This window comes from Poecilia formosa, unplaced genomic scaffold (assembly GCF_000485575.1).
Source record: "Poecilia formosa unplaced genomic scaffold, Poecilia_formosa-5.1.2 Scaffold127, whole genome shotgun sequence".
Classification (NCBI taxonomy): Eukaryota; Metazoa; Chordata; class Actinopteri; order Cyprinodontiformes; family Poeciliidae; genus Poecilia; species Poecilia formosa.
Genome location: NW_006800066.1, coordinates 2,997 through 27,337, shown reverse-complemented (window position 1 = coordinate 27,337; position 24,341 = coordinate 2,997). Strand labels below are relative to the sequence as shown.

The following is a 24,341-nucleotide window of genomic DNA, read 5'->3' as shown; positions in this document are numbered from 1 at the left end:
CAGCCATTTAGTGTATTTCCATTTAAAAAGGAGAACTGCTAATCAGATGCCTAAACACGCACTCTCTGCAATTAATCTATGCAGTATACATTTCACTTATTGAATACAAAACCTGTTATAAATCAACTGTTTAATGACATTTTAATCTATTGAGATGTACGTCTTTTACAATGTCCCCTTCACTCCTCTGTCCAGCTGCAGACTACCAGATGTTCTGATTACTCGTGTCTTTATTAAAACACTTAATTTAAAGGCACATTTATCTTAGTTATCACTTTATGGCTTCCTATTAGGGGAACGATTCTATTCAAGAGCATTGATCCATTACAATTGATACCGGAGTGGTTTAATGTAATCAGCCCAGCTACTGCAGCTCATCAGTATGCTGCAGGGAGAGCAGAAGTCTGGCAGCACTGTTCAAAGACTCCGGCGTACTTACTCACACTCGGGGACATTACATTAGTATCGATTCTGTGCTGCTTCGCTCAGTATTTATAGGAAAATTGTTCCTGGAATCCATTCCTTGAAAACACTGTATTTATAGAGCAAGCCAATGTTGTTTATTTTGATTCCAGGTTGTCCGGAGACGAGAAATTATTTCTAAACAACGATACTACAATTCCCAGAATGCCGCAGGAGCTCAAATGTACTGTGTTTCTGCCACCGCGCGGCCGTGGATAGTAAGTGCAGGGAAATGTGCTCATTGATTCATTCATACGGTCACTACCATGCAGGCAGCTCGACCAGGACCATCTGCGGCAGCAACAGCAGACATGTAGGGAAGGAAATAAAGGAAGTGATCAAACATGGACTGAAGAATAATGTGCCTCGGCTGCCATCTTAACCATCACCATCATGTTCCCGGGAGTTTTCTATGCATTGCTGGCGGGTTTCCTCGGAGCCGTGGCGTCGTCGTCGGCCAAACTGTCCCTGGGAGCCGACTACCTGAAGGGAGTCTGTGAAACCGGACTCCGGACGTGGGGCGAGCAGCGGAAATTCAGACACGCGGATGAAACCACAGCGTGTGACCGGGTGAGTCTCGCTTCTGTTCATTATTCAGTCAGGATGTCTGGGAACGGGCCGGTTCTGGTTTTAGGGGGAGCAAATCCCACATCATCAGCACCACGGACAGCGTCACGCGTCGCCCCTGCGGCATCTTTGCTCTCGTGCAGTGTGCGCGTGCTGAAGGACGATGCGGCTCGTGCGGGATCGCGTTGTTCTGTCAGCGTGTCTCGTGTTGCTGATGCAGGTGACGCGGAAACGATGCGAGGGGAGTCAGGTTTCTGCTGTGACCTTCCCTCCGTGTCTATGCGGTGAAGTCAAGAACATCTGCAGACAGGTGTTTGCTGCTTTCACGCCAATCAGCACACCTTCTGCTCTGAGTTGGTGTGGATATTTAGGAAAGCAGGGGGTTGGAGAGTAAATTAAACGATCCTAATTGAAATCCTCACATGATTTTAATGCGTCACATCAGGGTTGAGGTATTTCAGGAATACCAATTAGGGAACGGTGCAATCCTGTGGGATATCCTGCTTTAGCAAGGTCAAAAGCCTGTTAGGTATGGCAAGTCCGTGTATCACATTATAGCAAGATGGGATCTTTATTTTCAATTAATTTCAAAATTTACTTTTTTTTTTCTTTTGGAGAATTTAGTAAGTTGTACAGAGAATTGTTTTGATAGCAAATAGTAATTGAGTCTAAATCCATTTAAAACCTGATTTCTACTTACAAAGTGACACATAACTCATGGTGATGTATAACTTCATCATTTAGGCCCTGATCTAGGGCAAACTCAAGATTTATCTTTATGTTTTGCTCTTGTTTGACTTTTAGTTATTTAGTTAGAAAGATTTGCTTACTCCTAAGTCTGTGCTTTTAACATTATTGTATTATTGTCTGGCGCTATCTTTATTTAAAATAAGTTATTCTAAATCGCTTTTTTAAAAACGATTTAAGATCATTTTAATCATTTTAAGTGCTTAAAAATCATTCAAAAATATTGAGTATTAATATTTTGAATATTTCAATATTCAAAATATTAATACATTGTAATATTTTGAATGTTAATTCAATTTTCTTTGTTTTTATTTTGTGTTCCTGAGCTCAGTAGTAGCAGGCAGCATTGCTGGTAGTATATTATTTCCTTTTTTTTCCCCCTTTCCAGCTCCACATCCCTCTGAGGCTGCTGTGTGGTGGTCTTCTTTTCACCTGCAACGCTGTGATGTGGACCTTCCTCGCCAAAGCACTCAGGTACTCCTCTTCCTCCACCCGAACCACTGTGACCACCACTGCCTCCAACTTCGTATCTTCCGTAAGTAGAAACCTTCTCTCATTTTCTCCTTTTCATCCTACTAGAAGACAAAGTTAATTTAGAGAACCCTTGACCATTTCTCTCCATATTTGCTGCCATGTTTTTTAATGCAGGCTTTAATATATATTCAGAAATAATATTTTTCACTTCAACTGCTTTTGTTTTCCCATCATGTTGCAGGCTTTCCTGGGCCAGCTGATCTTTGGGGAACCCCAGATAACACTGTGGTGGGTCGGGATCTCGTTGACCTTTTCAGGTCTGTTGGTACTGCAGAGGATTTCGCCACAGGACCGGCATCAGACTGCAGCCACGACGAAGGACGAATAGCATCTCGTCTCCACTGGCTGGCTGTGCTGTGCTCAGGCTGACACCTCCTCTGCTTTTAAGCAAAGCCAAAGACAAATAACGGCTGAAAACGGCAGTATTATTCAACAAATTTGCTCTTTGAACAGCAGCCCAGGTGCATAATTGAAAAAACTGCAATCCTCCAGTGAGAGAACAAGAGGTCTTCCAGCCATGTCACATGCACTGTGTGTGCACAATTATTAGACAAGTGAGTATTTTTTAACAAATCATCAGTTTTAGTTTTAAGGCATAATTTATTTAAGCCTAACATGTGATGCGAGTCTGTCTAAAGAGGTAAACACCTTAAATCAAGGTTTATATAGTTATTAGGCAGCTTCTTTTCTTTAGACAAAAAAGTGAATTTAGTGAGTCTGAAAAGTCAAAAAAGACCAAAAGTGTCTTTGAGGGATTGTAAAGATGTTTGGATGTGTTCACTGAAGCATCAAATGTTTTGTTGCAAACAATCAGCAGAGGGAAATGAGTTTGATTCTCATGGGGAAATGAATGTTTTTCATTTAGTTGTGTTTCATTTAGTGTGACACAATAGTAGCTCCGCTGTAAGAAAACCTAAACCTTGCTTTTACTTTCTTACACACTAATGTTTGAGGTTGATTAACATTTTTTGATTAACTGAGAGATTAATAAAAACAATCCTCCAAAATCACATTTGCCTAATAATTATGCACACAGTGTAAAATAAAATACTCCCCTTTATCTCTGCAAAGATTTTAGGAGATGTTTGCCGTCGGAGGATTTGCTTATGCAGCACAGCTACAGTCTGGCTTGTGGAGATAAACAAACGGATGCCTGGGTTCAGCTTCTGTCAAGCTCTTAAATCATTCTGTGCACGGATTCACAGAGAGGAAAAACTATTCTAGCTTTATATTTTTTGTTGCATATTCAGACAATGATAGCACAAAGGCAAAAAAAAAAAAAGCTCAAATGAACAATGTGACATGTTTGGAAACGAGATGAAATAGGCCCTTGTTGGGAAGGTGATCAGAGGTTGATATCATTCTCATGTTTGTGGGGTAAACATTATGCCACAGGCTGCAGTTAATGCGATGCTGCAATCAATTTGTTTTCCAGAATTTAAATTTAGGAGGAAATGATCTGGAACAGCGTCAGAAACTGAAAGTTGGAAAGTCAGTCGTTTGGCACAACCCACAACCTCAAAATCCAGTATGTTCAATAAAACAGTCACACAAAAATGTTAACATAAAAATTAAATAAAAAAAATAGTTACCCGGGGTAATGATCTGCAAGTATCACTCATTTCCCAACTTGGAGCTGTAAACACTGTTTAGTTTGGCGTAAAAATGAAGAAAGCACATTATCTAGAAACAGTGGGATTGTAAAAACACATCTCTGTTACTTAGTTATTATGGGAATTAAGAATAAGTTTTTAATGTAAGTACTTCCAGGCTGGATTTTTGTAGTTTCTGCTCGTCACTGAAATTTAAATTGCTTCACACAAATAAAACAAACATTTGGCTATTTTACCACCTCCTCTATGATATTTCATTTGGATACAAACATGTGAGTGATATCAATGTTTCTATTAGACCAGAATAAGTGCATTTATTTTATTTGGACTTATATTTTTAAAGTGTGTGTATTAAAACTGAAAAGTAGCTGCTGTGAGGTCATACTTTGGTTTATGGACAGATATTTGACATGTGCAGCTCAGTATTTTGGCCATCAGTAGTATAATATCTACAATTATTTTTTATTTATTTAAAAAAAACTGTTTTCGGTTTGGTAAACTCTTATTTCTTTCCCAGCCTTCTATGAAAGTCTGCCTGCAGGGGACGACTTTCTTCACCTCAGTCACCGTGATTACAGGATTTTGACTGCAAACAATCGTAAAACTGCACAATGTAACAATTGAGAAATGCAACGTTGAACAATTTGTTCTCACAGCAGAAATGCGTGACATGCGTCCAACAACGATCACGGCCCAAATGTGTACGGAATAAAATAAAATAAAACTTTGCGATACATCTTGCAAATTTCTCACAGGTTGCGAGTTTTAAGCTCACAACCAAAGATTTTCTTACCGTCCATAAAGACAAATAATTTAGTTAGCAAAGGTTGAGTCACACAGTTTAACTTGACTTTAGAGTAAAACATTGCTTTTGGAGATGTCCCGATCATCATGTTTTTAGGGTTAGGGTTATTATCATGTTTTTATTCCAGACACAAAGCCAAGTCACGTACAGCTAACATTTTGCAAAATTAAGACCAGATACTTTTCTCAGTTACAGTTTCTTTAAAATAGCTTTAATATTTTATTCCAGTACAGGGACAAAGTAGATAAAAAAGCTACTATCATGTTATTATAATACATCTCCTAAAAGCTACATAACCAGTGCTGTCTTCATCAGTTTGCTGAAGTGCGAGGCTAACATTAGCATGTTTTTTTCTATATTTTGATTGGACTTGTTGATAATTTGGCTAACATATTACATTCCTGCTCTGGTTACCAGTCAAGCACAAAATTTACCCAAGATTTTTTCCTGCTCTATAAACTTTTTGCTTTAAACATCATAAATATGATTGATCAGCATTTCAGCTGCTTTCTCTGACTAAGTCCAGCGCACCACAAAAACAAAGGAGACTGCAGCAACCAATACGGTCTCTCATTCACCATAGAGATCATTGTAAAGTGCGAAAAACCTGTAGATTGTCATGGAAACGCCAAATTTGTTCGACAAAATAATGAGAATAGCAACTGCTGCACAATATCTGGCGATGTACCTTGCTTGCTAATGCTATAGGTGTGGCTGATAAGGACTCAGAAGAGTCAGGAGTTCATTTTATACAATGACTGACATGAATCACTTAAAAATGCCTTGATCGGGACATCGCTGTTGGCTTCAGTTATTAAACCTGAAGGCTATTTCTGTCATTTTCACACATTACATGCAGGAATGAGGCAATACAATAAATACAGATATTATAGGAAGCTATTGACCTGATCTGATATAATCTTTTGGATTTTTACACAAAGTACCTGAGAATGATTATCCTATCACTACTGAGCAACTCCTTAATGGCTTACTTAATGCTTATGTTTCCTTTAGTTACTTTTACACTCCCTGTAAACATCTATCAGGCTTACTGCTGTGTAAAGAAGGCACCCGGCTAACAAAGTGGCCTCTTACTCTTAAAAACTAACAGCTGTTCTAATGTAGCACTGCGGGGCTCATCCTGCTTCCTCTCTGGGTTTAACGTTTTGTTCCGTTTCGGTTTTTTTATTACTTGAATTTATGTTTCTGCATATAAGACTGTGAAACATACTGTGTTTTGATCCTGAGGCAGCTGCTGCACTTCAGTCACATGACCTGTCATGTGTGCATGTTTTTACAAACTGCAGAATAAATATCACCAAAGCATCAATCAGCATCAGAGTGACACACCTGCTTCACGTATTTGCTTACTATGAAGAATTGCTCTTTAGCCTACAATTTCTCTGGTTGTGTGAAACTTAGCAGTGTTAAATATTTCCTTCCACATCCCAAATTTAGAAAATTATCCAGGATGGAGGTTTGGGTTCACAAAAAGCTTCTTGTGGAGGGATTTGGATCCACCCTTTCTATCCAGGGTTGTTTCACATTAAATCTGCAGTTTGCAGACCAGGGGTGTCCAAACTTTCTGTCATGTGGGCCAAAATCAGAGACAAAAGTACCAAAAATAAATAAATAAAATCAAATTGTCATACATGTTGTTCTTTGTAGATCTAAAACTTAAAAAGGATTTTCCATGTTTAAAAGAAAACCGTCTAGTTTTCAAATTCTTTGAGGCTCAGTTGAATGTATTCTGAGTTATAAGAACAGCATTTGGGTCACATTCTTTCAAAATGCTTGTTATGTTTGGCCAAGTTCAATAAATTAAATAAAAGGTGATTTGGCTTTTCAGTTGAAGTCTCTGCATAAACATTGTTTTACTTATTATAGAAGTTTAGTTATAAAAACATGCCTACTGCTTTACCTACCATTCTCCATTGCAATAATAATTTTACCCTGATGAAAAATTTAACGTTTAATAAAAAAAATTAGTTCAATTCTTGAACTGCAGTTTGGGGCCCCAAATAAATCAGTCCAGGAGCCACAAATTGCCCTCGGGCCACACTTTGGGCACCCCTGATGTACACCAATGACTTACTCATCTGAGAACAATTTTTCCACTTTTTATTAAGATGTACTTCCTAAAGTAAACAAAAGCTAAAAGGTATTTTTTAAGTTACCGCATCAATATTGCAGTATCTGTGGTGTAGGCAAGAAAGAAAGTGAAGGACGTTTCTACCAAGGTTTCTCTCTGCACCAAAAGGCTCATCCAGCATTTTCCAACATGATGTTGCCTCAGAAATGCACGAGACTGATGGTTGGTATAAACCTTCTTGCTTAAGCCTCAGCCTCTCAACAACCTTTGCTTTGCACCACAAACATTATACCTGGTTTGTGTCCTGTTAATGGCATGATATTACTGGAGGTAAACGATTCAACAGTCTGTTCCAGCATGGCCCACTTGCTGCAAACACTGATGTTTGAATTGATTTGAGTGAAAAAAAAAACTCCTACTGGATTAAATGTGATGCTCTGTAACTTATTTTATATAAATTGCAGTTTAAACCAAAATCATTAGGGCTAAGAATTAATTCCTGACCCGTTAAGATCTTGTGTGTCAAACCTGATGTTGCATTAGTTTGTTGTGCATCTTATGCAGTTCTTTCACATTTCCAACCTGAAAGAAAACAGTGAGACATTAATGACAAATGTGATCAATGAAATGTCTGAGTTTATGTGAAACTACAGTGAAAAAGTCTAAATGGGAAGGAAACATTGTTTAACTCAATAAAAGTCTCATCTGACAGCATCATTCAGGTGTTTTGTGTTGTGTGAAGGTTTTTGAGGATTTGCTACTCAATTCAGCATGAGGTCTCACTTTGATTTTTATTTTTGCTGGTTTTCATGAATCAGAAAAACAATGCTTGAATAAACTGGCAACAGAGTTTGTAGTGCTCTTCATCACAATAAATAAAAGTGTAAAGCTTTTCAGGGGAAAAAAGTAACTAGGAATCTTCTTGATAGCAAAGTTCGTGTTTTTAAAATAGAATAAAAATCAGGCAATAAGGAGTTAAATTTTTAATAACTATACAGCAAAAACATCTGCAGTTGTGTAACTTAACACTTTATAATGAACCCTAAAACAAAACATCTAATAGTTTTTATATTACAGCAACGAATCTTTTATCATTTGAAATTTGTTTTATTGACTTTCCCCTTTAAAACATCAATCAACAAAAAATTAAAACCAGATAACAGAAACATACAGCGCAGTTTGACAACAAAAAGTAGAGGAAACCTGTTGCACTGTGTTGCAAACTTGCTACATCTCCAAATAACGGTGACAGTTATAAAAATAAACCCATTTAAATGCCTTTACATGCTGCAATCTGAAAAAAGCAGACTTCTTTAAAGACTCAATTTGGCATCATGTACACTCAAATATTTCCTTTTATCTGCATTTGGATGTCTTTAAATACAGTAAGGCTTTAAAACACACAGGCAAAGGCATTTTTTTCTAGTGTTCAATACTCTGAAGTGGTTGTTTCCCTCAGATCATCATCATCTAAAGTCAGAGCGCGCCTTTTCCGGTCTGATCCAAACGTGACTCAACATTTGATCCGTGTAAAGACCCGCGTTTGCTTTCCGGGTTCAGTCAGGCACACGACCAACTACATTACCCTCAAGCAAACCCCATGAGCTGAGCAGCTGAATTACACATGGGGTCTTCACATTTTCAACAACAGCTGGTGAAAAGGCCAAACATTTACAGGTAGCAGATAATAAAACGATGCTGGTTCATCTGACGGCTGAGAAACCGAAGTTGACGACTGCAAAATCTACAAAATACCTCATTTGAAATTTTTATAGATGCTACAGGAACTCATATTGCTTTTTATTTTTGCTCTGATAAGCTGCAATCCATAAGTTATCCAACTTAAACATGTAGCTTCAACTTTCATTTCTACAAATGAAAGTTTAAGCTACTGATCCGTTTCCAAACAGGATCAGTGACACTGATGGGAAACCGACAAGCTGTCATAGTTTCAACCCCAAAAATGTTACATTTCCCTTGTTTTGACAGTGAAATACGCGTTTCAAAAAGCAGTGAGGCATGACACTCTGAAGGAGGGTAAGTCCGAAATCTAACAGCATTTTTATGCAGTTTGTCTTCCTTTCAGTCTTGTTGGGATTATAATTCATCCCGATTCAACATTTCGCCTGAACCCGTCCAAACAGGATTTTCTTGCAAAGCATCGTGCACAGGTTTAACTTGGATCTCCGCCAGGAGACTTACAGCTTTTTAAAAGATGCTTTTTCTGTCTGAATGTTTGCAAATTTCTGAGGAGACGAAGAGCGGAAAGCTGGTAAATACAACTTGAAGCACAAACAGTTCTCTGCAAGGCAATAAGCAAAACGAAAACAAGCAACATGCAAATTTTACTCAAAACACAGACCTACATTTATTAAAATCACAGCACTTTGCAGCTTTTTCCAGAGCTGTTGTGGCCTCTACATTTATTGGCAGCCCAGGTAAAGGTATGGAAGGAGCTTTAATGATTTTTTTAACAGCTGAAGTATTAAAATATACATTTCAAACTTCAGTTTGAGTACACTTATTCACTCAATCCTATAAATAATTAAAATAATACTGCTTGTGCCACCGACATTATAGACAAACCTAACAAATCCAGATTTATACTTTTCTTTTTTTAAAACTGTAAAGTAAAGTGAAGATTTCCTGCCTCCTGTTCTCTTAAAAATGGGAAACACAAGAGAACATGCAGTGTAATTATAAGGCAGGCGTGTTAAAAGTCAGGAGATGGTGATTAAACAAAATCCATCTCGTCTAAACTTGAGCATATCTATAATTAAAGGAATAATTAGAAAATTTAAAACAACTCTGTCAATGCTGACGGGTTAAATGAATCTCAGAAACTAAAGCCAAAGTTCCCATTAAGATAAACCAGAAAGATTGTTTTAATTTACACATGTATCTTTACTGGGTGTGCCAATAAATATGGAGGAATTTATGCTTAAAAAAGCATAAGTTTTGTGTTTAACGTGTCAAACCATGCTGTAGTATGAAGGATAATAACTTGAACCAATCACTGGAGTTATTGCTTCTGCTTTAGGATGGTTGCTTCCACATTTTACATATAAAACGATCTGAATCTCATCACACATGATTTGTTCTACCTTTATGGCTTTTATGCGGGAAAATAAGCATAAAAACACACTCCTGAACAAATCCACCCACTGAACGAGGCCGCAACATTCTCACTTCGAAAATAATGTAAACCAGTGACAACCTGCAGTGTTGCATTAAGGCAATAAATAGAGATATCTTTAAAAATATCAGATGTGCCGCCTGCTGAAGGACCGTTCTAAGGCAAAAATCACCTGCAGCATTCAGGAGGAGATTATCGCAAAGACACTGAAACAGCAAAGTAAGTAAGAGGATGGTGGGACTATTTACAGGAAGACGAATCCAGGAGTCGATACCTGGACCATGCTGGTCATCAGTTCACATGATTTACTCTGAGAAAGGAGGAAATGATCCGACACGCAGCAACGAACAGAGCTCCAAGTGCTTCTTATCTTTCATTTGATTTTTGTTCCCGGCGCGGCTTCGTGATGCCGCTAAATCTCATTAATCTCATTCAGCACCAAAAGGGAAACGATCAAAAAACAATTAAAACAGAAAGTTACATTACAGAAACTAAAAGCGTACGACAACAGACCCGAGGAGATCCAAACTTCAAGAAACATCCACCGTTCAGGATGGAAACGACACAGAGAGAAACTTTAAAATGAGTCCGTGTCCAGCTTTCACACGATGTACTGGTAGACGTCGGCCTTGCCGTGGTCCGGCGTCGCAAACGGGCTGAGCCAGGCTATCGAGAAGGGGTGGCCGAACACCACCTTCATGTTCATCCATTTGGACCTCTTGGCCCATCTTCTCTCCTCCTTCTTCAGCTGCTCGATGCCCTGCAGGGGGAAAACAAACGCTTTGGATTATGAATAACAAACGAGGGAAATGAATCATGTTTTCATTCTTTTGTTTTCCTCCCATAGGCTGTAGGTGACTCACTGAAAAGCACACTGAACTGCAGGCTCCATTACCCTGAAATTGCCTGAGACAGATGATCTTTGTAGTGAATATTACGGCGCTGTGAGTCATGCTCGTGGGTGGTAAGAGCAGAAAATGTACTGGAGTCAGCCTAGCAGGGGGCTGGAAGTGGATTACCTGGTTCCACTGCGTTTCTGGGCTTTTTTTGGTAAATTATAAATACTAAATATAAGCTGAAGGAGCCCAAAGTCACAAGATAATCAGCAGCTCTACATACAAGATGAGGCAACGAAAGAGAAGGAGGAAAGGAGTGAGTGTGGAGTTAAGGGTTGACTGAGTTTACTCTCTACACCAAACAAAAACAGTTTCCCAACAAATCTGACATCTAATCATATTTATAAACACAATGCAAGGATAGAAATAGAAACAGTAACTGAATGCATCATCTTAAACCATTAAGATAAAACCTGGAGTTGACTGTATCTATCCATCATTACTTATTAATGATCCATCTTCGTCATTCATCCATTGTGGTTAAAACTGACAGCGCTGCACTTTAAACTGCTTGATTTTTTTTTTGCAGTGGGATTAAAGTGGATTAGTAGGAAGTCGCTCACCGTCTCATCACTACAGATGGAGTGAACCTGAGTCCCAAACATGACCGCAGTGAAGATGAGGAAGAGCAGACCCTCGAAGCAGAGGAGGATGAGGAGGATGACTGTGGCTGGTGGAGAGAAGTTACTGCACTCTGAGAGAGAAAGAAACATTTAAGAGTTTTTATTACCTTAAAGCCACTCGTACATCTCATTAGAAGGAATCTTTAAAAGAAGGTTTTTTTCTGTTTGAGCTGAAAACTCAGAACAATAGACTGAATCATCGCTCAGGGAAACAAAAGCTACACATTTTCCTGTTTAGTTTAGAGGTAAATTATCAAATAATTAGAAAACTTCTACTATTTTTTCTACAAGTTCAGCAGTTCCCTCATTTCTTTAAGAAGGACAAGCGAACATGCAACATATTGATCAACCTCAAACCCTGAGATTAGGTCAGATTAGGGGCATCATTTTTCATTTACAAGAATTTTGATTTATTGTTGTGACAATAATTTCCAATTAATGATGTTTAAAATCCCTCAAAACCGTCTGTATTGTCAGGATTGGTGGCTTTACCATTCTACAACTCGTACTTCTTTATATAACCAGTAAAAAGAACCGGATTAAAATTGGAAATGTTTTTCCAAGAGCCATATTTATGTCAGAGTCATACAGTGATCTAAAAAGAAATAATAAACAGTTGTCATTTTTATCACCGTCAGGATAGTACGGCAAAATATTGTGATAAAACTTTCAGTCCATATCGTCCACCTCTGGATCAGATTGGGAAATGTTTTGTGAAAAAGACGTTTTTATGCTTCAACCGTGTGAAAAGTTACAGGAGAAAACTAAACATTTTTTTACCCACAGATTTAATGCACTCAAAGTTTGATGTTTTTATGCTGCTAATAATAAAGGACGACCTCATTTTAAGGTTTTTTTCCACGTTTAACCCAGGATAAAATAGATTTTATGCCGAGGAAATTAGATTGTTTTCTCATTCAGATACTTACTTGACCAGTCTTCTTCAAAGCAGAAAACAAAGTGGAAGGCCGCCATGATTAACGCGTGTAAGGAAATTAGTGCAATGTACATCTGAAAAACAAACAGATTTAATATAAATTAGGTTTACTGGAACAATAAACATATTTTTTTAACCTAAAGACTCACTGTGAAGAGCACAAAGTATTTCTGGTTGTTCTCTCCGACACAGTTGTTGACCCAGGGACAGTGGTGGTCCATCTTTTTGATGCAGCGTTTGCACACACTGAGGAGACAAGCAGAAATAAATGCGGCAGCAGTGCGGAGGCCGTGAAACGCATCGTTCTGAAGGCAAAACACATTTACAGGACATGCAAACACAATCGTGCAGGTAAGGAGAAATAATGCAATGAATGTGGGACATAGTAAGCTTATTATTCATGTGATGCATTACATGTGTGATGAGTCCTTATTCTTACATAAGAAAAAGCAACGTTTCTTACTTTTTCAATCAGTTATTTGATTGAAAACGTTCCCCAGCAGAGGATAAAGTCATTACAGGAAAATGTGTTTCCTGAAAATATCCACCTTAATGACGGCCATTAAAAAGCCTGTCGCAATAAGCAATTAATCGCATGATAGATTAAAAGGAGCTTGATCAATTGTGTTTACAGAGACATTATACTAAATTTTACTCATGCTTTCGGTTGTGTGTCGCTTTTAATTTTCATTTTATTTATTGATGTTGGTTGCTGTTTTTATTTTGAACATGTGAAATGACTTCCAATTTCAGTGCTAAGTGTTCTTTACAAACTTAAACTTCATTAGTCACTGAGAGGGCAAACTTGCATCATTATGCTATTATGAATACATTACTTCAAAATACATTAAATATAATTTATCACAATAATTACTGGGACATTTTATCATCCGGCTAGATTTGTTATCGTGCCTTTAGCTCCCATTTTGAAGCTCTAAAGTACTGACTGAAATTCAATTACTCTGGTGTTTTTGCACTTTTCATGCCTGGATTTCCCAGAGAAGCACAAACGGCCACAGAGGGAATCCCCATTACCAAGCTGCAGAGTCTGCAGGGAAACGCTGCACAAGCAGTCTTAACAAAAGTAAAGCGAACAAACAGATGGGGGGTGCAGGAGACATGGTGCAGGGAGAAACACACTGGAGGAGAAGAGAGAGATCCCAGTGGGATGAAAGCAGCAGATTTCTGCAGCTTGGACTGTGCAGGTAAGAGCTGCCCTGCTCTACCTGCAGTGGTGCGCTCTGTCAGGCTTGATGCTGCAGCACTTTGGACACTTGTACACAACCTGTCCCGGTTTGAGCTGCAGGCTTTCGATGAATTCTTTGGTTGCATTTCCTTTGGGCACGGCTCCCTGTGAGACCGGAGAGGAAATGAAGAGCAAAAAGCAATTTAGATGAATTATTCATGAAAGTTGCTCCTTTGTAAATATAAACTACAAATGCAAATATTTTCAATAAAAACAAAAACGCTATTTGCCAACTATTTTTTTCTCCCAAGTGTCTACGATGAATTAAACTGCTTCAAGAGAATAAAAAGAAGAAAAGTCTGATCCTTTGTAGGAGTCGGATAAACTAAAACATCATGCAAAAAAAATGCATGGCCAGATTATGTATTTAAATGGGTAATCCAAAGGTTTTCAGAGATTCTGCACACTATAAATCTGAAATTTCTGGAAGAAGACTTAGTAGTTTTGAAAGGACTTTTTCTTTAAAACAAAATATAAGAAAAATAATTAGAATAAAAGTTGGTTTTTACTTTTAAAAAATGTTTGAAATATGTCAATACAAATACAGTAATAATATTTATTTCAATCATCTCTTCTGTTAGTTGTACAATGGAGCATTATGGAAAAACTATGAGAATTGTTGTTCAAGTGCTGAATATATTCAAAATTATATCAGAAAAAGACAAAAAAAAGACATCTTAAAATTACGAGAAAAAAACGTTTGAATGAGAAAAAGTTAATTATCAGGATCTTTTTCAAAATAAACACAGTTGTTTGTGAGATTGTTTCAAAGTCCTGCTACTAATCATAATAATTTCATCCTGATGCTTTTTATCTGTAAGCATTTTACCACAGTATAACTTCACAAGATGCTCAACATTCCTCATTTTAACTATTCATAAAATTATAACTTTATTCTGATCATTTTAAAAATGTATGCTTTTAATAAAAAAATAAAAAAAATCTTAGCCTGGCCTTAATATTCAGTCATTGTTGACCTGAATTCAGAGTCCAGATAAGAGAAGCTGTAAAACAGGCTTGTCAAACAGGCCAGGCCTTAGTCATGATGACATTACTCTGAACTACAGAAACCAAGGAAATGCAAATATTTTAAAAAATCACATTGATTTATCACCCAGTCCTAGTCTGTGTAACACCACATAACCAACATCTTCTTAATTCAATATTCAAAAGAAGAAATATTTTATATCTGGTTGATTTCAAGAGATCCCTGCTGAAGAAGGCAGAAGAGAACAGCTACACCTGCCACAATAACAAAGTTTGATGGGCAATAAATTCTCCCAGAAGTTATTGCAATAAACAAACAATTTTAGCAATATAATGTTATTCTCACAGATCAATAACCTTTAAATCCTAATGAACATTAACCACTGGAACTGGAAAACATTTAAATTCCTAAAACAGAAAGGATAAGTTGAATGAATTATGAAGTCTTTGTAAACAAAACTGTCCTTCAAATAAAGTTGAGACCAAAGCACCAGAATAAAAGCTTTTGTCTTCAAGAGAGAAAAATGATAAATCATGCAAACGGAAATTATTGAGTTAATTTTAATTTACCAAGTGAGGCATGATGAATGCAAATGTTACAGGTTTGCATACTTCTTCTAACTGAGAATACAAACATGTCTAAATGAATATTGTGGTCATGGAGTGTTTTTAAAGTGGTTGAACTGACCGGGTCCGTGCACATCGCCCTGGCGTGAGAAGCGAGAGCGAGGAAGGCGAGGCCATTGAAGAGCAGCCCGTTGAAGAAGCTGTAGGCCACGTTCTTGGCTGGCAGCAGCAGGACGAACACCACCACAAACTCTGCGTAGAAGACCAGGAGCCAGGTGATGATGCCGCACACGATGCCGCAGCTGTCGCGAATGAACCACATGGTGCCGGAGCTGCTGCGGGGAGGAGGAGGGGCGCAGTGCTCGGGCTTCAGGTAGCCGGCTTGCCGCTCGATGTCTCTGCTGCGGTGCGCCGGGCTCTTCATCCTACAGCGCCCGTGGCTCCAGTCTCATACTGACAGGAGGCAGAAGGAGAAGCGAGGAAGAGTCGGAGGGATGCAGAAGAGGAAAGAGACAGTTAGATGAAATCTAAAGGTAGGAAATATCTGCTTTTCAAGGTTCAAAGAGGTTTTTTCATGTCAAAATTTCATTCTTTTCTACGCAGATTTAAAAGGTTCTCTGCAGTTTTTAATGGAAACATTCACACTGCAAAAACACAAAATGTCATCAAGTACTTTTTGTTTAGTTTTTAGTGCAAATATCTTAGCAAACATGAAAGAAGACAAACTTAGTTAAAATGAAAAAGGAGTAGTTCCATTGCCAGATTATTTCACTAAAAACATGGGAAAAATATCTTGTTATAAGTGAAATAATCTGCCAGTAAAACTTTTTCATCAATATCAAGGAATTATTTACTTAAAACAAGCTCCCTTTTCTTGCTGAAAAGTTATTTGTGAATTAATGTTGTCTCATTTTTAGTGTACTAAGATATTTGCACTAGAAACTCAACCAAAAATACTTAAGATTTTGTGTTTACACCTCCACAATTGTCAAGTTTTTAATCCAGAGCCTGAACAAAATGCCCAATACGTTTTTCCACTATAAATCTCCAGTTCCCTCCTCAAAAGCACCACTTGTGTGTAAGTGAAAGGTACAAATGCTGAAAAACTAAACTGCTGTCTTAATTTTACTTTTTAAGGCAATTTGGAAACAACTTGCTCAGTAACTGAATATTGTGAGAAAAAGCCATCAGTTGTTGCTTCACCAGAAGCAAGTGTTTCCTTAAAATTAACATTATTTGCAATAACAAGGCTTTTAAAATGTTCAAATTATGACTGGGAGAAAACACCCTAAAACTATAGAGACTGAAACCAATTGCTCAACCAGGAAGCTTTTATAACTACCAACAAAGTCAATGTTTTCTTGAGTTTTCCCGATGAAATGCTACATTAACATTAGAGGGCACCTTCAGTGAGACTCATCCCTCTAGTTGAGCAGAGTGGACAAAAAGCAAAGGGTTACTAAAACGGCTCGCAGCATAATCAGATACTCATCAATATTTTATGGGCATGTTTGACAGCCTGTTGCTGGAACGCGGTGACAGGATGGTGGGATGACGGCACCTAATGAGGACAGGGCTCAACGACACACAGTTCCTTAATGCCTTCATGTGGATTCACCTGAACCTCATCTGAAGACCAAAAACAACGGTTTGGTGACCGAACCTGTCAGTCCAGGTCTTATTAAACAGTCACTGTGACATACAGCATGTTTTATTCATCATTTGGAGATTTTTTTTGGCCTTTCAGAGCAACTAAGAGAGCCTGTGAAACTACATAATCAGCAGTATAATAAAGGGCAAACTGGGAACATATTAGGGAGATTATAGATCCACGCTGACTAATGATAAAATACAATACACATAAATGAAATAGGATTTAAAGGAGAATTTATTTCAGTAACTGGATTAAGAAATTCAATCTATCAAAGTGTTTACTTCCATTAATTTGATGTATATTTCTCACATCTAATGAAAGCCCAGAATTCAGTTTTGAATATTACAAAAATCCAATAAAAATTATTTTTAAACACTTACTGGAAAATATGTAAACGTTCTGTACAGGAACTGTACTGCAGGATTGACAGGGGCTATTTCTGGATAAACTGCTTCATCAGTGTAGAGTTTGGATGAATCACACTGTCTATTTAGATGAACAAATGAATAGATAGATGATTGGATGAATACTTGGATGGAAATATAATCAAATGGATGGTAGGATGAACAGATAGGTGGATGAATGGATGAGCAGACGGCAGTGTAAATGGATGAACGGATGGATGGATGGATGGGTAGATTAAACTTTAAGCCAATTAAACTTTCAGAAATATGAATGAGAAAAAGCACAGAAATACAAATTCTCCATTTTTATTCAGACCTGAAAAATAAACAACTTTTCAGTCCTCTTATAATATCCAGATCTGACATTAATGAGGTGAAATGAAATAAAATACAAGCAATAATAAAATAAAGACATAGTCGATGATATTATTAAATATAATGTTATTTGTCCAAACAACTGCTGCAGTAATTGTTTTCAAAAGACTACGTACTAACGAGTATAATTGACAATATCACACCTGAACGTCACTGAGTGAAACTCAGTTTTTTTTCAGCTGAACTACATGTTTGAATGACAAACCTTGACTTGAACAGATAATATCAGATCTTGTGAATGCGGTTAATTTATTTGAAGAAAGATTAAAGACAGAACTTCAACCAGGAAGTTAACTCTGACAGCCGGAGCAGAACAAGGAATCAGGTTTTCCAACAGTTTATAGCTGGAATCTAGTTCAATTAGGATCTTTTAAATTGTTTTTTTCTCTAGCTAAACAACTCACCTCTCGGTTTCTCTGATTCCGTCCTTTTTATTTCTTGTAGTTTCTCGCTTCTTTCAAGGTTTCGGAGAATGAAAAGACGCCAACCCCGGGGTCTGCACTCCGCTCCGCGGCAGCGTTTGCTAGCTCAGTCCAAGCTAACCTCTCCAATGTCCGCACCGCTGCTCCCGTCCTCACAGCCGCCTCTGTTTCACACTGCTGTTTGTCACTTAATTTGTTACAGCAATAAAAAATAAACGCTATTAAAACCCGGCTCTGCTCCGGAGCTTCCCTACTCGGTAACATCCAGAGAGCTCTGCGGGGAAATGAAGACAACAAATCGGATCCATCCAACCAGGAAGTCTGATGCCCTCTTCGCCTGAAAAAGGGCGTGTTTGCCCTGAGCGTGGACTGTCAGGTTTATGTCAGATTCACAATGGAGGCTTGAGCTCCCACTTGACCAATCAAATCAAGAGAATTATGCGGCTGTTTTAGCTTGGAGGTTTCTAATGTATTTTTCCAATAGGGAATAAGTTTGGTCGCCATCCAATTAAAAATTCCAAATAATTTTTAAGAAGTTATAAGTTGTTTTGTTTTTGTTTTTTGTTTTTTTACCATACTTAACATCAAAATCCAATATGGCTGCTGTGTGATCCGAATTACAGTAATATTAGAATTAATCACACTTCTTTTGAGTAATAATAATCTGAATTTGACTACTTTGTTTGATAACTAGGATCAACATGTACACAGCGAGAACCAATATTAATAATCATAAATCCTTAAGAATGCTTAAGTAAGGTTTTGGCTTTCTCAGAAGAATGTCGATATGTGCGCAATCAATATAACGAATTTTTATGTAACTACATTGAAAACAAAGTTTCCCATCTCACTTTATCATGTTCATCTGTTCCAGTGTAAATTATAAACAAAAAGCCCCTAAAAACTTGCCACTAAACATTTCTGAAATCTAAAAAAGTAAAGTCAGTCCAGTTTATTTGTTTAGCATGTTTCAGTAACAAGGCAACTCAAAGTGCCTTATATCATAAATACACAATACTCTAATTATACAACAAGCAATAAACATTAAATTATGTCAAATGCCACAATCAAAATCATCAAGCAAATATTCATCATATATGTTCATCAATATTTCACTTACTACTAAAGCCAACACTAAATATGTGGGTTTTTAATCTTGATTTAAAGGAACTTTGCAGGGGGTTTTTTTTGTTTTTTTTTTTTTTTAGAAATTTGTTCCAGATTTGTGGTGCAGAAATTAAATGCTGTTTCTCCATGTTTGGTTCTGGGTATGCAGAATAAACCTGGAATAAAAATCTATTATGTATTTTGGCACCAAGTTATTCAGTGATTTATAGACTAACATAACTATTTTAAAGTCTATTCTCTGAACTACAGGGAGTCAATATAGGGACTTTTAAACTGGGATGATGTGCTCTATCTTCCTAGTTTTAGTCAGAACAGCATTTTGGATCAGCTGCGGATTGATTTGTTAGTCAGACCTATGAAGACACTGTTGCAATAATCAACATGACTAAAGATAAACACATGGATGAGTTTCTCTAGATCTTGCTTAGACATTAGACCTTTAATCATTGAAATGTTCTTTAGGTGATAGAAGGCCGACTTTGTAACTGTCTTTATGTGGTTCTGAAGGCTCATGTCCATCACTCCATCCACGTTTTGGGTCTGATCACTAGTTTTTAGTTGTAATAGCTGAAACTGTGTGCTGACTCTAGATTGGTTATTTTTAGGTCCAAAGACAAAAACTTTAATTTTGTTTCTGTATTGTTTTTGTATTTCTTACATCTGTCATTGTATTTTCCATACTTTCAAACAAGTACATTTCTATTGGCACAAAGCATAAAAATTAGGTCATTTAATATTTGTGCTTGCCAATCAGGGGTTAAAGAAACAAGAAAAAGTTTCTGCTTACATTTCTTGGAGATTTTTCCTGGTGTTCCAGAGAGGAATGTGGAAGAAGCAACAATGGAAAAACCTCCTCCAGTCTAGGTTAAAAAATCTTTGCAGACAAAACATGCGTTCAAAAAAGTCTAAAATATTCACCATTTCTACATTGTTGGGGTCACCAGTTGTGAAAATATGAAAAATTATAATAAAAATATAATAATGAATTTGAGCTGCTGATTCCTCTCCTGATATTTGTTAGAAACATCAGAGGAGGGGGTGCAGGCTCAAGCAAGGGCCAGTTTCAGGCTGGAATTTAAAAAAAAATCTTTGAATTTTCAATAGAAGTGATAAGCCTCACATTCACAGAGTCTGCCAATTTCTCCATGTGTTGGCAATCACTTTGTGGAGCAACAGCAGCAACCACAGCCTCCCAGACACTATTCAGAGAGAAGGACAGTCATACATTTTTCATCTTTAAAGCTACAGTATGCAACTTTTTTAAAAACATCTGTTTGTTTGTTTTTTATATTTGTTAAAACTGTCACAATGTTGTGACAGTTATGAGACAGATAATATGTGAAAAATTAATCTCTTCCATCTCCTCCCTGAGCTACGATAGCTATCAGCAAAAATGCATCACTCCAGGTCAAAAAAAAAAAAAGAATCAGAGCCAGGAGGAAGGCCTTAGTGAGCTGACCATTACAGAAAAGCTGTTTATCTGCTTTCATCAGTGGCCATGCTAACTAGCATGAGCATTCAGACACTGTAGCATTCAGGGGTGGGTGTGAGCAGTGCATGATTGACAGCGCTAGGACCCTCCTGCTGGTTTTCACTGGTTGTTTCTAACCAAGTACGGAGTTAGCTGGTTTGTGCTGGTATTACTGGAAGAAGGCAGAGGAGCCTGTCCTCTACTGTGATACTGTCACGACAAAGTGACAGTTTTAACAAATACGTAAAAAATATTTTTATTTTATAAAAGTTACATACTGTAGCTTTAGTTCCTGATGGAGCGTTGTCTTGCATAACAATCATTGTCTTTTGGAAAGAGATAGACTTCTTCCTGTACCACTGCTTGAAGAAAGTGTCTTCTAAAACCTAGCAGCAGATTTCGGAGCCGATTTAGAGCCGAAAATTATCTTTATTAATACCATTCTATTTTATATAGGATTTATATAGGATACAAAATACAGTTTATTTATAAGAATTAGAGGAATAAACAGGAGGGAGAAAAGAGGATAAGAACTGGTCATAGTTTTTTTAATGCACTCATTTTCATGGGGTAATACTACATAAACTATGGCACATGGTTTTATTAGTTTCAGGAAATATATGTCACAAAGAAAATAATTTAGTCTAGAAATTGTCTTTAATAATAAAATGAGAATTGAAAATGTGTTCAGTTAAATAGTAATGAAGAGAAAGGAATTTAATTTAATAAAAAAAAAATACTGGTCTCAGGAGAATTTAAGGAAATGTAATGCGTAGTAAAATCCAAGAGATGGCAGTAGTGCAACATCGATTGATGCAAGCTGTCGTTAAAAACTATAGAAGAAGAAGAAAAACGCAGCGAAGAAGAGTAAAAAAAACATGGCAACAGTGCAAGTCAGCGAGGCTGAGAAAGTTTACATCCTACACGGAATACGGGTAAGGTTTCGTCTTTTATCGGAACCATGAAGGTGAACTGTTGTGTTAGGATGTAGTTAGTTTGTTTGCCATCGCGGTTGCGTGTTTTTAAACACTTTCTGCGGTTCTGATCAGGATGATTTACGGGTGGATGGTAGAGGCTGTGAGGACTACAGACACATGGAAGTAGAAACAGATGTGGTGTCCAACACTGACGGATCCGCTAAAGTCACTCTGGTAAAGATAAGTTTCATCTCCTCATTTTCTATGTAAACAGCTCAAATAAAGCACATGCATTAGATTAGAGTGAATTACACTAAATGTCAGTTTATAAGAACATCTGGTCCACTAATGTTTATTCTATAGTCATTTAGTCACTTTCAGCCTCCAGCTGCTACATGAAGTCCAATTTAATGCTAAATGTGGTTCAGTATGTTCCACATGTGTCTCTGATTGTCTCCCATTGATCCTCTCAGGGTCACACTGCAGTTCTGGTTGGGATCAAGGCTGAGATCGGAAAACCGAGGCCGATGGTTGCAAACGAGGGATACCTGGAGTTCTTCGTTGACTGGTGGGTGTGGTGTTTATACCGAATTTGATTTCTGATTTTAATACATTTCTTGTCTTTAATAAAATTGACAAATGACAGGAAATATTTTTAAAAACCGGCTTGTATTTTAGTAATTCCCTCTGTGAGTTTACTTGAATTCAAAGTCAAAATGAATAAAAACAGATAGTCGTTCTTGAGTGGGTTAACGTCACTCGGGAAAGAAGTGCACTGGTGAAAAAAATCCAGGTTTTCCAAAAATAAAATCCAAAATAAAAATAAAACAGAAAATTGGATTAATTGATCAAATTGATTGTTCTGCCTAGTACGGTGGTTGTCGGCATGTGTAGATAATAATAAAGAATCACACTCAATAATCACTGAATGGAAAATGTGCTTGTTGTTCCTCCAGTCTGTAAACATATGAACTTGGAATTACTGGTATTTGGATCTACAGACTGAATTAGATTCCTATAACCTATTCCCAAGAAACATATATCACAACATAGCAGTGGGCTTAAATGAAAAGTTAAGGTCAACAGTAAATACAATAAAATGATCAAAAAGAGTTAAAAAACAATGTGTTTAAAACTACTGAATTAAAATCATATTAATCTTTAAAAATGAATTCAGTTCTGTATCATTTTCAGCCAATTCTTAAGCCTTAAAGTAGATATTTTAATGTTATGGTCTTAAAATCAGATGATAGTGAGATCCAAAGCTTACAACTCCTAATAGAGAAGGCTGTTTATCCAAAGGTTGTTGTGCACAATTGTACAGTATTCAATTAAAAAATGTTGTACTGACAGTTATCACTTATTTTTTCTGGCTCATCTAATTTAAGAATATTATTGGAATAAATAAAGCGTTGCATCAGAGATCACAGCTTTTCTGCTATTGTTGTTTTAAAACTATCCACTAGATGGCGGTGTTGTACTCGCTTCAATTTTTGGCAAAAGATTACTTCAGATTTTCACAAAAACATAACTCACATTTACTAAAACAAAAACAAAAAAATAAATAAAACCCCTCAATAGGATATTGTTCAGTCCACCATGTTGTTTTTCCTCTTTCAATCATCAGCTCAGCCAATGCAACCCCAGAGTTTGAGGGCAGAGGAGGTGAAGAGCTGGGGACGGAGCTGAGTAACACCCTCTACAAAGTCTTCAACAACCAGCACAGCTTGGATCTGAAGAGCCTCTGCATAAGTCCTGGCGAGCACTGCTGGGTGCTTTATGTGGACGTGTTGGTGAGTTCAAGGCCCCAGGCTCACCTGGCTTAACAAGGAAGAACCTTCAACATTGCAGCTAATGCTTTTTGCTGTCCAGTTTTAAAATGTACAATCAGCCTTTCATTTTTAAAGGCGCTTTAAACAGAAAACATAAAATTGAACACGAAACGTCAGATTTTACTGTAGAGAAAGGACCAGGAGTTGGTGTGTGTGGCCAAGTGTTACCAATTAGATCCAACAGTACCGACCTCCACACACACAGCTGAGAGCCTGTGGTTATTAGTGGGGATAATAATTATCATTTGACCCAAATAGATAATATCTAACATTATTGTGTTCCTCTTCAGCTTCTTCAGTGTGATGGGAATTTGTACGACGCCATTTCAGTAGCGATCAAAGCTGCTCTCTTCAACACAAAGTGAGTTTGTTCAGTTCATATTACTCCATTAACTTTAATCTAAACTGATTTAACCTATAAACAAACAAACAAAAACAAAAAAAAAACAAGTTGGAAAATGAGCCATGTTCTGGTTTCCTCACCGACAGAATTCCCAGAGTTCACATCTCATCCGATGAGGAAGGAGGGAAGGAGATCGAGCTCTCTGACGACCCGTACGACTGCATGAGACTCGATGTGGAAAACGTTCCCTGCATAGTGACTTTATGCAAGGTGAGCTGTTAGAGATTTTTTGGTATTATCATTTTGTTATTACTTTAGTTCATATTCAGTTTAATGTTAATCAATAGTTAATTAACATTCAGTATTATTGTGATTTTCAGTTTAAAGTGTTCTCTTCCTTATGTGTGTATAAACTGACCTGGAGGCCCCATCTGCCTGTTCGTCTTCATGTGAAACAGTTATCTGTGTGTTTCCCAGACCTTGAATTATGTTTCCACAGGTGCCTCCTTATCAACCGGAATACTCCCTATTTTAGAAACCATCAGTGTGCAGTCGTATTTTGTCTCTGCTGTCTTCCTTACCT

General features: G+C 37.3%; 3 protein-coding genes across 3 annotated transcripts in view; 2 read left to right on the top strand and 1 right to left on the bottom strand.

Annotated features, from left to right (window-relative positions):
• Positions 1-693: 693 nt before the first annotated feature.
• On the top strand, positions 694-7,534 carry LOC103144444 (transmembrane protein 42-like). Its single transcript, XM_007561434.2, has 3 exons — positions 694-1,032; positions 2,165-2,311; positions 2,492-7,534. Exons 1-3 carry the CDS (start codon positions 856-858, stop codon positions 2,636-2,638), a joined length of 471 nt encoding a protein of 156 aa, XP_007561496.1. The 5' UTR covers positions 694-855; the 3' UTR covers positions 2,639-7,534.
• A 254-nt stretch (positions 7,535-7,788) lies between these two features.
• On the bottom strand, positions 7,789-18,449 carry LOC103144443 (palmitoyltransferase ZDHHC3-like). The gene is made up of 7 exons (XM_007561433.2): positions 18,050-18,449; positions 15,334-15,665; positions 13,639-13,763; positions 12,562-12,658; positions 12,405-12,486; positions 11,416-11,546; positions 7,789-10,716 (listed from the first exon to the last, which is right to left on the bottom strand). The coding sequence occupies exons 2-7, from the start codon at positions 15,634-15,636 to the stop codon at positions 10,558-10,560; spliced, it is 897 nt and encodes a 298-aa protein (XP_007561495.1). The 5' UTR covers positions 15,637-15,665; positions 18,050-18,449; the 3' UTR covers positions 7,789-10,557.
• A 3,040-nt stretch (positions 18,450-21,489) lies between these two features.
• Positions 21,490-24,341, top strand: part of LOC103144442 (exosome complex component RRP42) — a 3,867-nt gene continuing 1,015 nt past the window's right edge. The window contains exons 1-6 of the mRNA XM_007561431.1: positions 21,490-21,601; positions 21,716-21,817; positions 22,057-22,151; positions 23,211-23,376; positions 23,706-23,776; positions 23,905-24,028. Coding sequence (XP_007561493.1) covers positions 21,545-21,601; positions 21,716-21,817; positions 22,057-22,151; positions 23,211-23,376; positions 23,706-23,776; positions 23,905-24,028 — 615 coding nt within the window. The 5' untranslated portion in view covers positions 21,490-21,544. The remainder of the gene's footprint in view (positions 21,602-21,715; positions 21,818-22,056; positions 22,152-23,210; positions 23,377-23,705; positions 23,777-23,904; positions 24,029-24,341) is intronic.

What these genes read in the sequence shown, in the direction of transcription:
- LOC103144444 (XM_007561434.2), top strand. Translation starts at nt 856, where the DNA reads ATGTTCCCGGGAGTTTTCTATGCATTGCTGGCGGGTTTCCTCGGAGCC. An exon ending in AAACCACAGCGTGTGACCGG is followed by an intron (nt 1,033 to 2,164) that starts GTGAGTCTCGCT and finishes CCCCCTTTCCAG; the next exon opens with CTCCACATCCCTCTGAGGCT. An exon ending in CCTCCAACTTCGTATCTTCC is followed by an intron (nt 2,312 to 2,491) that starts GTAAGTAGAAAC and finishes ATCATGTTGCAG; the next exon opens with GCTTTCCTGGGCCAGCTGAT.
- LOC103144443 (XM_007561433.2), bottom strand. Translation starts at nt 15,636, where the DNA reads ATGAAGAGCCCGGCGCACCGCAGCAGAGACATCGAGCGGCAAGCCGGC. An exon ending in GGGCGATGTGCACGGACCCG is followed by an intron (nt 13,764 to 15,333) that starts GTCAGTTCAACC and finishes CCGGTCTCACAG; the next exon opens with GGAGCCGTGCCCAAAGGAAA. An exon ending in GACAGAGCGCACCACTGCAG is followed by an intron (nt 12,659 to 13,638) that starts GTAGAGCAGGGC and finishes TTGTCTCCTCAG; the next exon opens with TGTGTGCAAACGCTGCATCA.